Source organism: Eretmochelys imbricata, chromosome 4 (genome assembly GCF_965152235.1).
Source record: "Eretmochelys imbricata isolate rEreImb1 chromosome 4, rEreImb1.hap1, whole genome shotgun sequence".
Lineage (NCBI taxonomy): Eukaryota > Metazoa > Chordata > Testudines > Cheloniidae > Eretmochelys > Eretmochelys imbricata.
Window position 1 is genome coordinate 81,849,668 of NC_135575.1, and position 17,682 is coordinate 81,867,349.

Here is a 17,682-nt window from a genome sequence, read left to right on the forward strand (position 1 = left end):
GAATAGTGCTTTATAGATAACATCTGCTGCAAAACTATGGGCTACAAAGCTTGTGTACAGTGTTTAAAATAAAATCAGGCTTGGATGGTGTGGAAGATTGGGGAAAAAACAAACCATACATATTAAGAAGTTTGAGAAAATTTCATTTGACATTAGAACAATTTTAGTGTAAATCAGTTTTCTGCTTTGAAGCTCTACACAATGGGATTAATTAATAATGTTCAATGATACCAGAGATAAATTTGACTAATTACTCTGTAAATAGTTATACAGTTTAACTTGTTCTTGGAAAAAAGACGACTAAGGGGGGATATGATAGTCTATAAAATTATGACTGGTGTGAAGAAAGTAAATAAGGAAGTGTTATTTACTCCTTCTCATAACACAGGAACTAGGAGTCATCAAATGAAGTTAATAGGCAGCAGGTTTCAAACAAACAAAAGGAAGTATTTTTTCATACAACGCACAGTCAACCTGTGGAACTCCTTGCCAAAGGATGCTGTGAAAGCCAAGACTATAACAGGGTTCAAAAAAGAACTAGATAAATTAATGGAAGACAGGTCCATCAGTGTCTATTAGCCAGGATGCGGAGGGATGGTGTCCCTAGCCTCTGTTTGCCAGAAGGTGGGAATGGGTGACAGGGGATGGATCACTTGATGATTACCTGTTCTGTTCATTCCCTCTGGGGCACCTGGCATTGGCCACTGTCGGAAGATGGACCTTTGGTCTGACCCATTATGGCCTTTCTTATGTTCTTGCAATTTTTACAAAAAAGAGGTGGGGGGAGAATGGAGTACCCCCAATATACTGTCTCAAATACTATATGGCCTTCATTACTATAGTAGCTAAGCACCTCACAATATTTAACTTTATCCCAGCCCGCTGAGATAGGGATACTATAGCCCCATTTTACAGATGGAGGTGGGGACAGACTACGTGACTTGCCCAAGGTCACACAGAAAGTCTATGACAGATTAGGGAAGTGAACACAGTCTTGTGAGTCCCCAGGCTAGCTCCCTAATGTCTGGAGCATGCTTCCTCTCTGCTGCTTGTTATCTTTGGTTGCTCCTGCTTGGCTGTTCAGAACAGAATTATTTATTTTAGAAACTCAATTAGGCAGCCTAATTTTTAAAATAAAGTGATTTATCTGTACAGAAGATTTAGTCCTGGTCTATGCTGTGGGGGGGAATTAGGGTGACCAGACGTCCCGATAAATTCCCGATTTTTAGCCATTTGTCCCAATATTACGGCTTTGGCTGCTCAGGCGGTTTTTTTGGGTTTTTTTGCTTCAGCAACTCCGCTCCGGACGCTTTTTTTTTTTTTTTTTGCTTACCCCAAGTGTCCCAATATTTTGTCCATTTCATCTGGTCACCCTAGGGGAACTCGATCTAAGTTACACAACTTCAGCTACGTATATAACGTAGCTGAAGTCAATGTACTTAGATCTACTTACCACGGTGTCTTCACTGCGGTAAGTTGATGACTGACGCTCCACCATCAACTCCGCCTGCGCCTCTCGCTCCGGTGGAGTACCGTAGTGAAAGGGAGAGCGTTCAGCGGTCGATTTATCGTATCTAGACAAGACACAATAAATCAATTCCCACTGGATCTATCGCTGCCTACCGATCCAGCAGTAATGTAGACAAGCCCTTAGAGATGGAAAGGAGAAGGGGCACAGACTTTTGTCTTTTATCTGTTGACAGAGTAGTGCAAGAGTCAGGATGAGCGTGCGAGAGCATTAAGTGTGCGATTAGACTGAGTGTGAGACATAGAGGCACGGTATTGTTACTTAATGGAGCTTATTGCCAGTTGAATTCATTGATACTGCTATATTACTAAACTGCACATACAGCAATTGCTTGGTGCTACAGCATAAACTGTCGTTGAATAATTACATTGTAGGCCAGGGGCGGGCAAACTTTTTGGCCTGAGGGCTGCATCTGGTTTTGGAAATTGTATGGAGGGCCGGTTAGGGGAGGCTGTACCTCCCCAAACAGCCAGGCATGGCCCAGACCCCGCCCCCTATTCCTCTCCTCCCCCCCACCCCCTGACACCCCCCACTGGGACTCCTGCCCCCTTACCACACTGCCTGGAGCACCGGTGGCTGGCGGCACTACAGTCACGCCGCCCGGCTGGAGCCAGCCACGCCACCACGCAGCTCAGAGCACCGGGTCAGGCTGGGCTCTGCAGCTGCGCTGCCCCAGGAGCTCACAGCCCCACCAGCCAGAGCATTGCGCTGGCAGCACAGTGAGCTGAGACTGCAGAGAGGGGGGACAGTAGGGGAGGGGCCAGGGGCTAGCCTCCCGGGTCAGGAGCTCAGGGGCTGGGCAGGAGGGTCCCACGGGCCGGATGTGGCCCTCAGGCTGTAGTTTGCTCACCTCTGCTGTAAACGCTTGTTCCTATTGTTGTATATTTTAATACACAATTTGCTATTGCCATAAAAACATGGAAATGTCATTATTAGAGTGACTGGTTTCAGAGCTTATGCTCAGATAAATTGCTTAGTCTCTAAGGTGCCCCTAGTACTCCTTTTCTTATTATTAGAGTGAGTTGTCAAAAATGTATTTATCACTTGACACTGCAGTTAAGAGCACCAAACTCCTTAAAAAGTATGTGTTTTTTATCACCAGCAATGCATCTCTTTGGCCTCAACTGGCAGTTACAACAGACTGAAAATGACACATTTGAGAACGGAAAAGTGAATGCTGATACCTTGCCAACAAACACTGTATCGTTACCTTCTGGTGAAAATGGTGAGACTAACTTTATTCAGTTTCTTTTTTAACATTTCCTTTCCTTGAACTTGTGTTCTACTTACATCACTTCGTTTTCCATCCTCATCTTTTTCCACCATAATCATGTAGTTCTAGTGAAATTATAAAGCCATTTTAAAAAACCACAGTATTAAAAAAAATTGTACAGTAGAGGTAAACAATTAAAGTTTTATTCAGATTGTAATGGACCACATCATCTCTCCCACCACATGGATGGAGGGAGTGGGATCCGGTAAATCCTGACCTACAGATGTAGAAAGGGGCAGCACCACCCGTCTGGCAGTTCTCATAGGCTAAACCTCTGGGCTTGTAGAGTTTGGCCTGTGCAGCTAGAGAAGACAGGGAATTTAGATAGGGCTGGATGGAAGAGACGTGGAGATGTCATTGCATCCCAGCAACCCTTTGGATCTCCTTTAGATAAATTAATGTTGACCCTGTCAGTACTAAGTTAGCTGCATTCCTCCTCCAAAGTTTAGAAGCCCTGTTCAGGGGGCCTCTGATTGTAGGAAGATGGGGATTCTCTGGAACCGTGCCTGCTGTTAGAGCCACAATGTCAGGGAGCCGGAGATGACTGGAAGAGCTAGTCCAGAGGAATAGGCCTTCCATATACTGGCTGTAGTCTTGGTAGTCTCCATTAGATCTGGATAGTTTCAAGGCCAAAACCCCTCTTTGTTCTGTACTCCTGAGCAAATGGAGACAAAACTCTGTGAGGAGGAACTTGCTGATTTCTGAATCCTCTATGTGGTAATTTCCATGTAAGGGACAGCTTGGCAAGAGTGAATACATTAATGTGTGTGCTGCAAATGTTGTGATGACCTTGCTATCAACTACCTATTTACCTAAAAAAACCTACCTTTTTCCCCTCTATATTATTCAAGTTTTATTTTTACTTCTGGCTGAAGTTTAGTAAGTCATATGTGGTACATTCTTCTGTTTCCCCAACGCATTTAGGGTATGTTATTGAGTCTTTTTCAATCAGCTATATATAAAGTCAATCTACTATATTAATTTTGTTGTGGGAGCTTTTAAAATACAAACCACATAAAGAGATTATATTTTATCAGTCTTTTTTTCATGTTGCCCTTTAAGAGTCTCTAAACCTTTAAAAGTCTGCACACCTTTTGCTAAGAGAGTCTTTAAAATCAATAGTCTTTGAATTAGGGTTGCCAGTTTTGGTTGGACGTATACTTGGAAGATTCTTCGCATGACATAATATTTAATTAAAGATTAATCTTTAATTCCTGGAGACTCCCAGCCAATCTTGGAGGGTTGGCAACCCTATTTTGAATGGAAAACTTGATTTAAATGGTGTTTGCCTCATTACCGCAAAAAAAAAAAATCCATCTTCACAAGGTGCTGCTGATCTCCTCATTACTGAGGAGGAGGAAGTCTCTGCTGGCATTTGCCATCCCAAAACTTTTTCAAGATATCACAACTCCAAATTATAGAAATGACATAGCTCAGTTCCCTCTTTCTGTCATTCTTTAGGCCTATAAAGCCTGTCTTGTAAGGCTCACTGTGCTTCTTTCTTTTCTCTTCTCTTTTTGCCGAGTGTCTTTGATTTGTATTTACGTATCCATTATCTCTATCCTTATATGGATGGCTTCTTACTTGTTACAAGGAATAGAAAGAAGCTATTGTATTGTTAATGAATATATGTGCTGTGGCAGTGGTTTCTACTGCTGCATTCTTCAGCTGGGACTAGCCAGTGTTCTTTTTTATATAAAACATTTTTCTCATTGACACTATCGTCATTTTCATTTTTTGGCATATTAAAGACTGAGCACAACTCCTTTCCTTTAGAGATAATAGGGAGTTGCATGAGCTATCAAATTATGATGACTCACGTTTTTGTTTCCTCTGGAGATCCCCAAATCCTGTAAATTCAGTATAGGTTTGCTTCATCCACTACTGAAATGATACCACCTGTAGATTTGGAAGGCAATAGTCATTCAATAGCATACATCAACACTACATGAAAGAACGACAATACAGTATCCATTTTAAACTGCAAAAGGAATATTAAGTAGGCGGAATATAATTACTGAGTATGGAATTTAGCCAGGGCACCAGGGCTAACATATTCACTCTTGAAAATTGCCATTATATTTAGTGAACAAATGGTCAGTGCCTGAGATTTGCTAATCATCCAGAAAACTAAGTATCCCACAGTACAGCATTCCCTAATGCAGCAGTTCTCAACATGCGGCCCAATTAGCACACAGCTGTGGCCTACCTCAGCTGTGTGCTAAAGGCCGCCCACATGCCCAGGTCTGCCAGGTTCCAAGTTTCCCAGCTCAGAGGGGTCCGAGTTGCCCTGCTGCCCAGCTCGAAGGGGTCAGCCCTGCGGGGTCAGGGTCCAGGGCAGCTGCCCAGCTCCATGAGCTCTGGGGTCTGGGACAGCCATGCGGCAGGGGTCCAGGGCTGACAGCTGGCCCGCCCTGCCCTGCATGGTGGGAGTCCGGGGTAGCTGGCTGCCCCACGTGGCAGGTTCCAGGGCAGCTGCCCAGCCGCATAAGCTCTAGGATCTGGGGCAGCTTCTCAGCCCTGCAAGGTCCGTGGCAGCCACTTGGCTCCGGAGTCCAGGTCTGGGGCAGCTGGCGCACCCTGCATGGCAGGGGTCAGGGCAGCTGCCCAGCCCTGCAAGTTCCGGGGTCCGGGTCTGGGCCAGCCACCAGTTCTGAACCACTGCCCTACTTACATGCTGAAGCTCTGCTTCAGAGGCAAGAGGGCCTCCTACTGAATTTGCAGTTCTGCTTCTTATGGCACATGAGTTTTCCTTGGAGGGCTTTTATCTAAACCCTGATCAGTCCTGTTTCTGCTTAGGTCAGAAGGATAGCACAGCCCATAGTGGTGTAACTGCTAACTATTATCTCACCAGTCAAAAGTATAGACGCTGCAAATTAGCAGAGCTTAATCTATAAAATGCCACTTTTTCACCTCCAAAGTAAGTTCATGTAGAAATCAGATCTAGTTATTAGCCAACAATAAAAACATATTAAATCATCCTTAAATTTTGTCAGACAACACTGGATTATCTGAACAGTCTTTTCTAAAGCTTTTTCAGGTGACTTTCCTTATATTGCTGATGAAATATAGGCAACATACCACTCACTCCCCCAGGCACAGTGTGGTACTGCATTAGGTGGCATAAAAAGGAGGATTCCAAGTGACACAGGAGTAGGGTTTTAAATGAACTTGTTTAATTTTATTTAAGGACTTCAAGGTGCATTACAAACAATTCATTGTCCTGCACAAAGACATATGTGAGGAAGGTAGGTACTATATTCATTTGACATATAGGTGAAAGAAGGCATAGAGAGGTTGTGTAACACATGTCAGAGCTGAGCATGCAGAATAGGAGTCCTAGCTTTGATTGTTTTGCTGTAAGAATTGGGCACGTTCTTTACCATATGCTGGTGGACATCATTTTATATATGTAATAGAAAACTATACAAAGCAAAAATAACTTGAAATTGTTTCTGCTTTCTTGATTATAAAATGAAGAAACTGCATTTTTTTATTTTAGCTCATTTCTCTTAATGTACCATTTTCCCATAGAAATCATATTTAAAGTTGTCTACATCAGGGTACTAGAAAATTTGAAATCAGCTAAAAAATTATATGTGAATTAAAATACATTATAATTACTGTAACTAGCATGAATATCTATTGAACTTGTATTGATATTGTTTACAGTACTTCATGTTAATGAAATATGTAATAGTTTCTTAATTAGATGCTATATTGATTTTTCCAGAAAGGTACATTTGCAAGGACGATTTTGATTTCACTTGGGTGTGATGTCTGTGGAGTTTACCAGCAGTGTTAAGTTATGACATGTGGTTATTTGTAGAAGGCTGTACAGTATTATCTCAGACATCTCATAGTAGGTGGTACGAATCCAAGGTTATGCCATGGAACTGGAGGGTGTGTTATTGATTGGTTATAAATCTAACCTTGCTTCCCAGTATTCTAATTAGTGTGCCTATGAAAGACTTGGAAGTATATCATCAATTACACTCCACAACAGTCACTATTAGTCTCTTAATGTTTTGGTTCATTTTATTCTACATTGTGGACATATATTTTAAGCAATTCTTTCCTAGATTAACGAAGGTGTTAGCTATTTGGTAAATATTCCAATAGTATTTTCTGACTTCATGTAAATTTGGAAAGTAGTCTGACAACACATGTGATTCATTTTTCTTGTGCAAATCTTAGTAGAGCCTACTAAATATTTATTTAGTTGAGATTTTTGTACAACATAATCTTAAGGATTAGAAATAGAATTTACCAATATTTTTGTTTATAGTATTCTGTTTAAGGTGCCTATATATATATATAGCTGTAGATAATAGGTTGTGAAGAAAAAATAGCTTTTCCTGGGAGAAGTGTTCTTTCTGAATTTTTATTTATTTTGCATTTTGTTTTGTTTTGAGGTGGGGAGGGAATTGGGGGAGACTGGAAGAAAAGAATTTGCAGGTATTTTCAGGTGTTTACATATTCTGAATTTCTGTCACTGAATTATATAAAAGAACATGATGTATATTTGAAATTTTTTGAAATGAGAAACATTAGGGTATAATTTCCATCTGTGGAAGATGACTTCAATTATTTTAAAACGTTAAAAGGGAAATGATGGGAACATCAAGAATCTTTCTATGCCTATTAAGAAACAATAGGAAATTTAGAGAACAGTATAGAAGCCCCATTCCTGGGAAGGGAAGTGAGTGGAGTCAATAATGATTGAGAGAGGATTTGATTAGTGTGGAGTGAAAGGGATGTGGCTAGCAGTTGCAATCGATTCCTATTTTTTTTTTGGTGGAGTAAATGGAACGGGTGGAGTTATCTGCTAGATGGAACTGGTTTGCTAAAACATGGAAGCTTCAGAAAGGGTGGGCAGGACATCTGATAAAGTGGGTCTGTACAAAGCTGGCTAGCTCGGCTTATTATTTCAGTCTTCACAGAAGATTGTTGATATTCTAAATGTAGTCATTGTGAAAGTTGCTGGTCAGTTCTGCAAATAAGTGTTTATTATTTAGTGATTACCAAACATCAGTGTGTGAATGTATAAGATTCAACATGCCTAAAGTTGGAGGAAGTGGTAGGAAACAAGCAGCTAAATGTGCTGGAGTAGGATGTCAGTGTTGTTGAAAATTGCTAAGTAGAAAGATAGAAAGGGTTCATACATGGCCTGGTTAGTGTAGAAAATATGTATATCTGGATTCTTCAAGATCAGATGTTCCACAGTCTCTTAAAGTTGAAAAACAGAACATCAATTGGTTTGTTGATCCTGCAGATTAAACATTTTCAGTGACATCACTACCACTGAAACATAGCTATGTAAGTCCTTGTTGTACACCTTTTGATAGTGCTTCAACATCTGCTTAATTCAGGAGCAATCTCTAGTCATCTTTGACATTCAAAAAATGGCAAGGATTAGTCTGTGATCTCAACTAGCATTTAAAAATGTAATCCAGTTATTTATACTCTAAAAGTTTGTAAAGAAAGTTATTTCAGTTTGTTGCATTAAATGATGAATAGCTGTGGAAATAAGTCATGCAAGACAGGATAGTCACATTCCGAATATTGTCAGTTTTTTAAATAGCTGCCTAGACTCGTGTTCAGCCAATTTGGCATCAGCCAACCATGTTGTAGTGCATTTACATTGGTTTGGTTGAAACTTTGTAATAGGTTAGGTACTGAAAAAGAAAGTAAGTTGATAAAAATATATATTGCTTTCTGACTGTGTCTACACTACAGTTCTGCTACACATTGCTCCCGTCAAGGATCACCTTGACTAGCTAAGGCTTATTAAAATACAACTTGTCTTGTTTGCTCTAGAGTTTTAAATTATATTAGTTAAAATGAATTAGTTAACATGGTTTTTTTAAAAATGTCTTTTCTCCTAATCCAGACAGGGTCATAGAGCCTGAGACAGCTGCTTCAGGTTTCACTTAAGGTTGCTATGTGGGTCTTGTCCCCAGTACCAAAATCTGGAGAAGCTGAAATCCAGGTCTCAGTCTGTGAATTTAGTAACTGGCAATCAGACAGGGTCTGTGCTTGAAACAGGCTTGATGCATAGGAACTCAACAATATTGGAAGGTCTGATGCTTAGTATTAGTTAACGCTGTTGAAATTCATCAGCCTCGTGGTTGCATTCCCTAAAGTCTGGCACCGTGAGTGTAAAGGGTTTACCTGCGCTAAGCTACATTGCCTTTGCTAGCGAGTTAATGAGGAGTCCAGACATACAGAGTCTTCAAAGGATTTTCTTCCATACCACTGTTCTTCTCAGAGCTAAGGAAGAGAGAGAAGAAATGGAGTCACATGACTCTTCTTGATACCATGGCCAGTGAGTTGCCATTTCTGCTTTTGCATCCGGTGTCAAGGGCCTCTTTGGTCTCTGGTGTCTCCCATGCTCCTGTACTCAGAGCTTTAGTGTCTACTGCTGAGATGTTGTGTGCCTCAGTATCATCTCCTTAAAGTCTGGTACTGGCTATTTTGACATCAAGTGCTTTGGCTGAAAGTTTATGCACTTCAGCATCAGATCCCTCTGTGCTGTGTTTTATCAGTGCCAACAAGGTATGTTGTTATTCAGTTTGTGGACACTTGCAAGTCAGTCTATGACTTCTCACACCACTTGGTTCTTTAGCCACAGGTCAAGTTCCTCCAGCATCAGCCCTGTCTCCACTCTTTCTGTTGGCTTTGTGAACCTCTATCTTCCTGGTTCCAAGTGGTGGGAAACTTCCCCTGTTTCTCCCTTCATGCCTTACCTGTACCAGGCCTTCACATGGTTGGTCTTGTGAGCCATATCTCATCCTTTCCACAGAAGGGAAGCCAGGAGAGAGGAAATCTCTCAGCAAGATTCACCTCACAGTTTTCCCGGCATAGATCCATGGAAGTGGCAAGCATTCCCCTTCCCCTCTTAGAATAGGCAAGAGCCAAGAAGTACTGGAGGCCAAGACCATATGTGAAGAGGCCCCTTTTTATCATTCCACTGACCATTAGAACCACACTGTAGGGTTTCCTCACAGCTTTCAGAATCCTCTCTGCAGAGCATTCCCATGGTGTGGTGTGGCACACTGGATATTTATGCAACTTTCTTTTCACCTTTCTTGCTCTGTTTGTATACTTGTCAGAAGATTCCCAATACCATGGAGAATCTGCAGAATTAAGGGAGCGGGATATCGGTGCCATGATTGTGGCTGACCTTTTTCTTTGTCTTTTAAATACTTTCTTTGTTGCTAGTAGTAGAAATAGTGATATGCCAAAAGGCCTTAGGAGTTGGCACTGTACAGACACAGAAAAGAATGCGTTCTTATTTTAAATGTTTAAAACTTAAAAGTCATAAAACTTTTGTTTTGTGTGTTTACTATAATTTACCTTTCCTCACTTTATTTTTATATTTCATGTACATCATTTTGATGTTTGTGAAAAGTGCTTTATTAAGTGTGCGATAAGTAGAGAGCGACATTTGTACAAAGAACACAATAGATATAGAAACAAAAGGCTAGGAACCAAGGACTCCTAAACTCTAATCCTAGTTCTAACAGTAGCATTTTCTGTGACTTTGAGCAAGTCATTCAACCTGTCTGCCTCATGTTAAACATCACTCTATAATTGTCTACTTCTCAAGGTGCTTTGAAGATTAATTAAGTAATGGGACAACTCCAGTTAACTTCAGTGGGAATTGAGGGCACTCATCATGCCACAGGATTTGGTGCATGCTTTGGAAAGTGCCCTAAAGCAGAAAAAGGGCAGGGGTGGGATGGGATTGGGTTGTGGGAGACTATTTGAACTAAGTTTCCAGGTAAAAACATATCCATAGTTTAGTGTAATATGGGTCAAGGCATGAACCTATCTCTGTAAAGAACTGAACAATATCCCTGTTCTTAACTCTGTGGGGGTTGAATCTGAATTTTTTGGCTGTTTCATCCATAATTTAAACAGGGAAGGGTCTGTTTGTTTGTATTCATTCAACTGAATTGACTTTGTAAAAAATACTTTAGAGAATGTAAATGAATGCTCTATTTAATTTAGTGAAAATTGCACTTATCAATTCTGCTGATTGTTTTTGTTGTTTACATGAGCATCGCTTTGAAAAGCTGTATAATCCATTTTCCCTTAATTTACACTTTATAGTGTGACTGTATGTTTATTAGGACTGATAAACACCATAGTTAATCCTCATTAAGAAATAACAAGACACGTACTTTGCAAGATAATTATGTTCATAATGATCAAGACTGAGGGATGATCCTAAAACAGTTTCTTTAATAGATATATCTCAGCTAAATCATTGCATTCTGACTTGGAAGGTATTTCTGTGAGATCTTTGTTTTGTTAGTTCCACTTGAGTGAATTCCTCAGGATCTGTAATATCCTCAGAAAGATTCTCAAGTAACATTTCATCTGAGAGGAGTCTAAATATTTGACAGCTCATTTAAAAGAAGACTGAGAGCAAAAAGTGGGTATTAATGTTTAATCTCTTAATATTTTTTTAACCTTTTAGTAAAATTAGGGGGATTTGCACAAGAAAACAACACTATAGATTCTGGAGAACTTGATATAGGCCGAAGAGCAATACAAGAGGTTCCTCCGGGGATCTTCTGGAGATCACAGCTCTTCATTGATCAGCCACAGTTTCTAAAATTCAATATCTCCCTTCAGAAAGATGCATTGATTGGAGTATATGGCCGAAAAGGCTTACCCCCTTCACATACCCAGGTAAGAACTGCTTTCATTAAAAGCAAGATAATAGTATTGAAAACTGCCAGTTTGCATCTTTTTAAGAGTTGTGTTTCTCAGGATTGTAGCCTTTCCTTTTTCCTGTTTTTTTTAATTTTTACTTTCCATTTTATATATTGATCTTACACTACATGAAAAATATATCGTCATTTTAATATAAGTGCCGTTTTAAACGATATTCTGGAATTTAAAATCTGCAGTGTGGGGAAAGCTTTTGGCTTTATGATCAAATCTGATAATTGTTTTCAGTGATGATGCCTATCATAAAGAGACATTTAATGCAGTTATCTTCCTGTACTGTGGTCCATGGCCATATTTTTAACTTTTGAATAAACTAGTGTATCATGCTATAGTCGTGCATTTATTTGCTCTCCTGGGTTTGTCTACCAAAAAGCAAAGCTGGCAAAGTTACAAGCAAGTTGAAAAAAATCCTTTTTGACAGAGGTTCTGTTTGTTCTACTAGTGAGTGTCATGCTATTTACATTTTGCTATTTGATTTAAAAAATATATTGAAATATGTGTATATGGGATACAGTGAACTAAGATTGTAAGGATCAATTATTATTAGATATTTTCCTGTCTTAAGACTTCTCCAGAGTATCCCAGAATACAGTTCTACTTCACCCCTCAAGAGATTTCTTACGAGCTATTTCATTGTACATTTGGTTATGCACTTGTGTTCAGTAATAAACATACTACATATTTGCATCTAAAGTTATAGTGAAATGTGCAATTTAAGCATTAGTGTGAATAATTCAATTTAATTAATATTTTTTTCTGGATGAGTAGTATGGGGGGGAAAGGGCAGTTCCTCTTCACTATATTCAGAGACAATAATTTGGAGTTAACCCTGATTAAAATCTTATTTTACCCCCCAAATGTGAATTTCTTCTACTTCAAACCAATTTCAGTCCAAGTTCTGCTTTCTCATCTGTGGTTGATGGAGGATAGGTGCATCAAATGACTACTAGCCAAGATGGTCATGGATGCAACCCCATGCTCTGGGTGTCCCTAAGTCTCTGACTACCAGATGCTGGGACTGGACAACAGGGGATCGATCACTTGACAATTGTCCTGTTCTGTTCATTCCCTTTGAAGTGTCTGGCATTGGCCATTGTCGGAAGACAGAATTCTGGGCTAGATGCTCTACCAAAGAGGACCTTTTTTCCAGTTTCTTGAAAATTAACTATTACTGAGTTTGGAGAGCACTGCAACTTCTTGCGATTCTAATGCTGGATAAGAAATTCTGCGTCTGTCATGTCCAGACCTCTGAACAAAGCAGATTAATGGACTTGCATTGAAGATCAGCTATTATGCTTGCATTTGGTTTCAATAAAAAAATCTAACTTCAAAATTCCATTCCTTTTTTTGTTTTTGTTTTTGTTTTATTTTAAAACATAGATTTGACTATTTGTTTGCATATCATTGCATTATTTCAGATTATTGCAGATTTCTTTAATTCTGATTTTTAAAAGAAAGATATCCCTAATTACATTATACTGAACTGTTTACCAGGTATGCGGGGTAGTTGTAGCCATGTCAGTCCCAGGATATTAAAGCAATAAGGTGGGTGAGGTAATATCTTTTATTGGACCACCAGATCTGAAGAAGAGCTCTGTGTGGCTCAAAAACTTGTGTCTCTCACCAACAAAAGCAGGTTCAAAAAAGATATTACCTAATCCACCTTGTCTCTCTATCTACCAGGTACTAATTCACATTTACCTGTTATTTGGTCATATGTTGAAATACCCTGTTGAAATGAAAGGGGAGAGAGTTAAGGTTTTTGGAGTCAAGTATCAGGGGGTAGCCATGTTAGTCTGTATCCACAAAAACAACAAGGAGTCCGGTGGCACCTTAAAGACTAACAGATTTATTTGAGCCTAAGCTTTTGTGGGTAAAAACCTCTCTTCTTCAGATGGGTGCATCTGAAGAAATGAGGTTTTTACCCACAAAAGCTTAGGCTCAAACAAATCTGTTAGTCTTTAAGGTTTTTGGAGGGCATTCATTGTGAATTTCTTTACCTGTGCAATTAATGTCACCATCTGAACATTATAGTTACTTTTTTAATTTCCTTGGTTTTAAATAAAGGTGAAAAATTAAAGAAAAGGTATTTAATGAAAAATACACCTAAGTTTCACGCACAAACTCACCTCTTAGACTGAGAGGAAGCATGAGAAATTCCATTATGCCCTGTAAGAGCCTGACTCTTTAGCACAAACGTCAAAGAGAGCAAACCACTGTTAGGTTCCTTTCCAGGGATATGAGCAGTTTTATATGCAATCCTTGCCTAGTTCATTAATGGTTGCAGCAGTTAACAAAAGCTCATATCAGAGTCAGCGTAAATAAAGACAGGGACAAGTCTAAAAAATTAGACTTGTTCGGTCAGAAGAATTATTCAACATCAAACCTCCAAGTGAGAATCACCAATTACCAAGCTTTGTTGGTGAAATATGATTGTATTAGTTGGGATCCCAAACCCAAATTTATATTTGAGCTTTCACAAGATGACAGGGAAGAATTTAAATCCATCTTCACTGAGGGTCAGCTTGTATCGTGTATGTCCCTCCAGGCAGCCTTTGATACTTCAGTTACTGCCTGCAGATTGGTGGCAACCTCAGTTGCAAAGAGATCTTCCTTGCTCCACTCTTCAGGGATCCCTAAAAAAGTTAAAATAACAATTGAGGGTCACCCATGCAAAGGATTAACTTATTAATGCAAAAACAGATGGGGCTTTATGTTCTCTAAAGGACTCATGCAACACTGAGATCCCTAAGGGGGTCTACCCTCTGATACCTAAGCATAAGCACTTTAAGCCATAGTCACAAGAGAGGTAATCCTTTTACCCACAGCATAGGCAGCCTGAACAATCTTGAAAGAGACTAAAATTGCACAGAAGGAAGGCATCTGGTTTCACGTCCATTTCTGCTCATCAACCTCCATCAACATCAAGGCAATAGATTTGACTGCTTGGTCAGGAGCAGAGTGCAAATCCCTTCAGATTTTCAAGTCCTATCCTCTCCATTTGGGAATAATTTATTTCATATCTGTGGTTCTGGAGCACCATCACAATGGATTGATGGGTCCTGGAGATATAGAGGTGGGCTATACCATCCAGTTCTATATCCACCTCCACCCCACTCACCTTCTCTGTCCCTATTCAGGGACCCCTCTCACAGAGAAGGCTTCATCAAGAGGTGCAGTCACTTCTTATCAGAGCAGTGGAAGTTCCTAAACAGCACAGGGAACACAGTGGATTTTATTCTCGTTACTTTCTGATTCCCAGAAAGAAAGGTGATTGGTGGCCCATTCTGCACTTTAATTCACAAGCTCAAGTTCAGGGTTGTGACTCCAGCTCCTATAATACCATCCCTACACTGGAACAATTGGTACATAACTCTTGACCTTCAGGACACACATTTTCTTATTGCGGTTCACCCACCCTACAGAAGATATCTGACATTTCAAGTGGGCAATTGCCACTACCAGTACAGTGTGTTACCACTCAACCTGTTGACAGCACCCAGGATTTTCACAAAATGCCTAGCAGTAATAGCAGCTTACCTCAAAAAGCTAGGAATCCAAGTTTTCCCATTCCTAGATGACTGGCTCATTCATGGGAAATTGCGCAAGCAAGTAACAGACTGCATTCAGCAGACTCTGCATTTATATGCCCTTTCAGGCCTGAAAGTAAATGAAGAGAAGTAATACTGACTCCAACACAAAAAATAGAATCCATTGGAACCATTCTTGACTCCACAACAACAATGGCTTATCTACCACTAGAGAGATTCCAAGCCATACTAAACCTACAAACCCACCTGCGAACTCAGCCCAGGACACCAATGAGAACTTGTCTCAGATGTGTGGCCTCCTGCACCTTCCTAATTCAGCATGCCAGATTTCACTTTCATTGCATTCAGGAGTGGCTGAAGTCTGCATATCAGCCAAGCAAACATCAACTGAACATGCTAGTATACAGGACACCACAAGTCCTGTCCTCATTAAATTGGCAGCTGAACCCACTAAAAATCTGCAAAGGAGTACCATTCTCTCTTTCGCTACCTACAAAGGTGTTGGTGACATATGCCTCCACATTAGGACAGGGGGCCCATTTAATTTGTGCCCTCCAAACACAAAATATATGGATTCCTCAGGAAGTAAGACTCCACATAAATATCCTGGAGCTAAGAGCCATTTGTTCAGCATGCTCAGTTTTTCGGTCCTAAAAGGACTAACATACAAATCATGACAGACAATATTATAGGCATGCTTTATCCTTGGGCATTCTGTATTCATCATGAAATTATTCCGAGGGTGGTTCATTTGCTAGGGATGCACAGACCATGCTAGCAGATCACCTCAGCAGACAATTTTCAAGTAACCATGAGTGGTCCATAAATGATGACATAATTCAAGACATATTACTCAGGGGGAAGGAAGGTGCAGGAGTCATCCCACCATACCTCTTTGCCACCAGAGAGAACAGGAAGAGTGGACACTTTTGTTCCAGAGGGGGTCCATGGTCATCAAGCTTGTTGTACACACACGCTCCCCCACCACTAGTCCATTAATCCACATGTTCTCAGAAAGTGCTCAGGCAGGTCTCAGCCAGAATGATCATGGTTGCTCCTACCTAACTAAGGCAATTCTGCTACTTAGACTTAAATAATCTCTGATACACTTACCTCTCCAACGAGACCTGATATTGCAGAGATGAAGATGCAGTCAAGTGCTTGATCCCAGCTCATGCTCCCAGCACCTCAAAGCATAGATGCTGGCTGACTGACTTCAACAGGAAGTACAAAATACCCTGATCCATGGTTGAAAAGCCTAATGGACACATGCTGCTAAATGGAAGAGATTGAGTATCTGTTCACAGCAGTACTTCTCACCATCTCAATTCCAGACATACTGGACCATCTCCTGACTTTAAAGAACTTTGGACTATCTGTATGCTCATTGAGGGTTCATCTGTCTAGCAGCCATCTCAGCTCTTTGCCATCCAATACATTCTACATTCTGATGCCCCACAATGGCCAGACTCTTAAAAAGTGTAATGGAATTTCTCCTCTGTGGGATCTAAATATTGTCCTCACAGGGTTAATTAATCCAGCTCTTGAACCCCTTAGGTGGATATACCCTGTTTCATCTTTCCATTAAAACAGCCATGTTGGTAGCAATAATATCAACCAGAATAGTAGGAGAGATACAATTCTTCTTGGCAGGGCCCCTGTATACAGTTTTCATAAGGACAGGGTGTCATTGAGAGGTTACCCAAATTGTTTACCAAAAATAGTCTCTGGCTTTCATTTAAAATCAGGGTATGCAAACTCCTTTATTTTTTTCCAAAATAACATTCAAGTAAGGGGGAGGCAAAGCTTCACATCCTAGATGTCTTTGGAGTACTGTCTTTTTGTACAGACAGAACTAAGCTATTTAGTGTATCCTCCATGTTATTCATAGCCTGTGGAGACAGTGTTAAAGGACAGGCCATTTCAATGCTGAGACTCTTTTGGCCTGTATCAAACTTTGTTATGAATTAGCTAATGTAATTCCACCTATAAGAATCACATTTCATTCTCTGAGGACATAAGCAACCTCTATTGCTTCCTTGAGAAATATTCCCATTCTGTACATTTGCAGGAAAGCTATGTGGTCTTCAGTACATACGTTTACCTAGCACTACTCTATCATGCTAATTTTGGCAGGGCTGTCCTACAATAACTATTTAGCTACACTCTTAGCACCCATCTCCTACAATCAAGGTCACTGCTTGTGAGTCACTAAGAGTGGAATATATGTATGAGCAAGTACTAGAAGAAGAAGAAGAAATGGTTACTTATCCTGCAGTGTGATTCTTCAAGCTATGTTGTCCATATATTTATTTCATGACTATCACATCCCTCCCCCACCCCAATACCTACTACTAACATCAAGATTCTGTATGGCAAAAGGACTGAAGCGTGGTTGGGGCTGCCCCGCCCATTATGCCCTTTGTTGGAGGTTCGAGAACACTGTTGGCCAAAACAATCCAGACTAAAGTGCAATGAGCACACATACACCAACAGTGGAATAAATATGGGGAACACCAGTGGTAGAGTCCTAAAAAAAAAACCAAAAACGTGCTATAATACACTTCTGATGCTTTGTACTATCG

General features: G+C 40.3%; 1 protein-coding gene across 10 annotated transcripts in view; it reads left to right on the plus strand.

Annotated features, from left to right (window-relative positions):
* The window catches only part of TENM3 (teneurin transmembrane protein 3), a 468,379-nt gene that overhangs the window by 330,140 nt on the left and 120,557 nt on the right, over positions 1 to 17,682 (plus strand). For 8 of the 10 annotated variants that reach the window (XM_077814520.1, XM_077814521.1, XM_077814523.1 and 5 more), the window contains 2 exons: positions 2,631 to 2,753; positions 11,290 to 11,504. In XM_077814520.1, coding sequence (XP_077670646.1) covers positions 2,631 to 2,753; positions 11,290 to 11,504 — 338 coding nt within the window. Of the gene's footprint in view, positions 1 to 2,630; positions 2,754 to 9,116; positions 9,134 to 11,289; positions 11,505 to 17,682 lie in introns of all 10 variants that reach the window. The other 2 variants (XM_077814528.1, XM_077814529.1) reach the window with 1 other exon arrangement.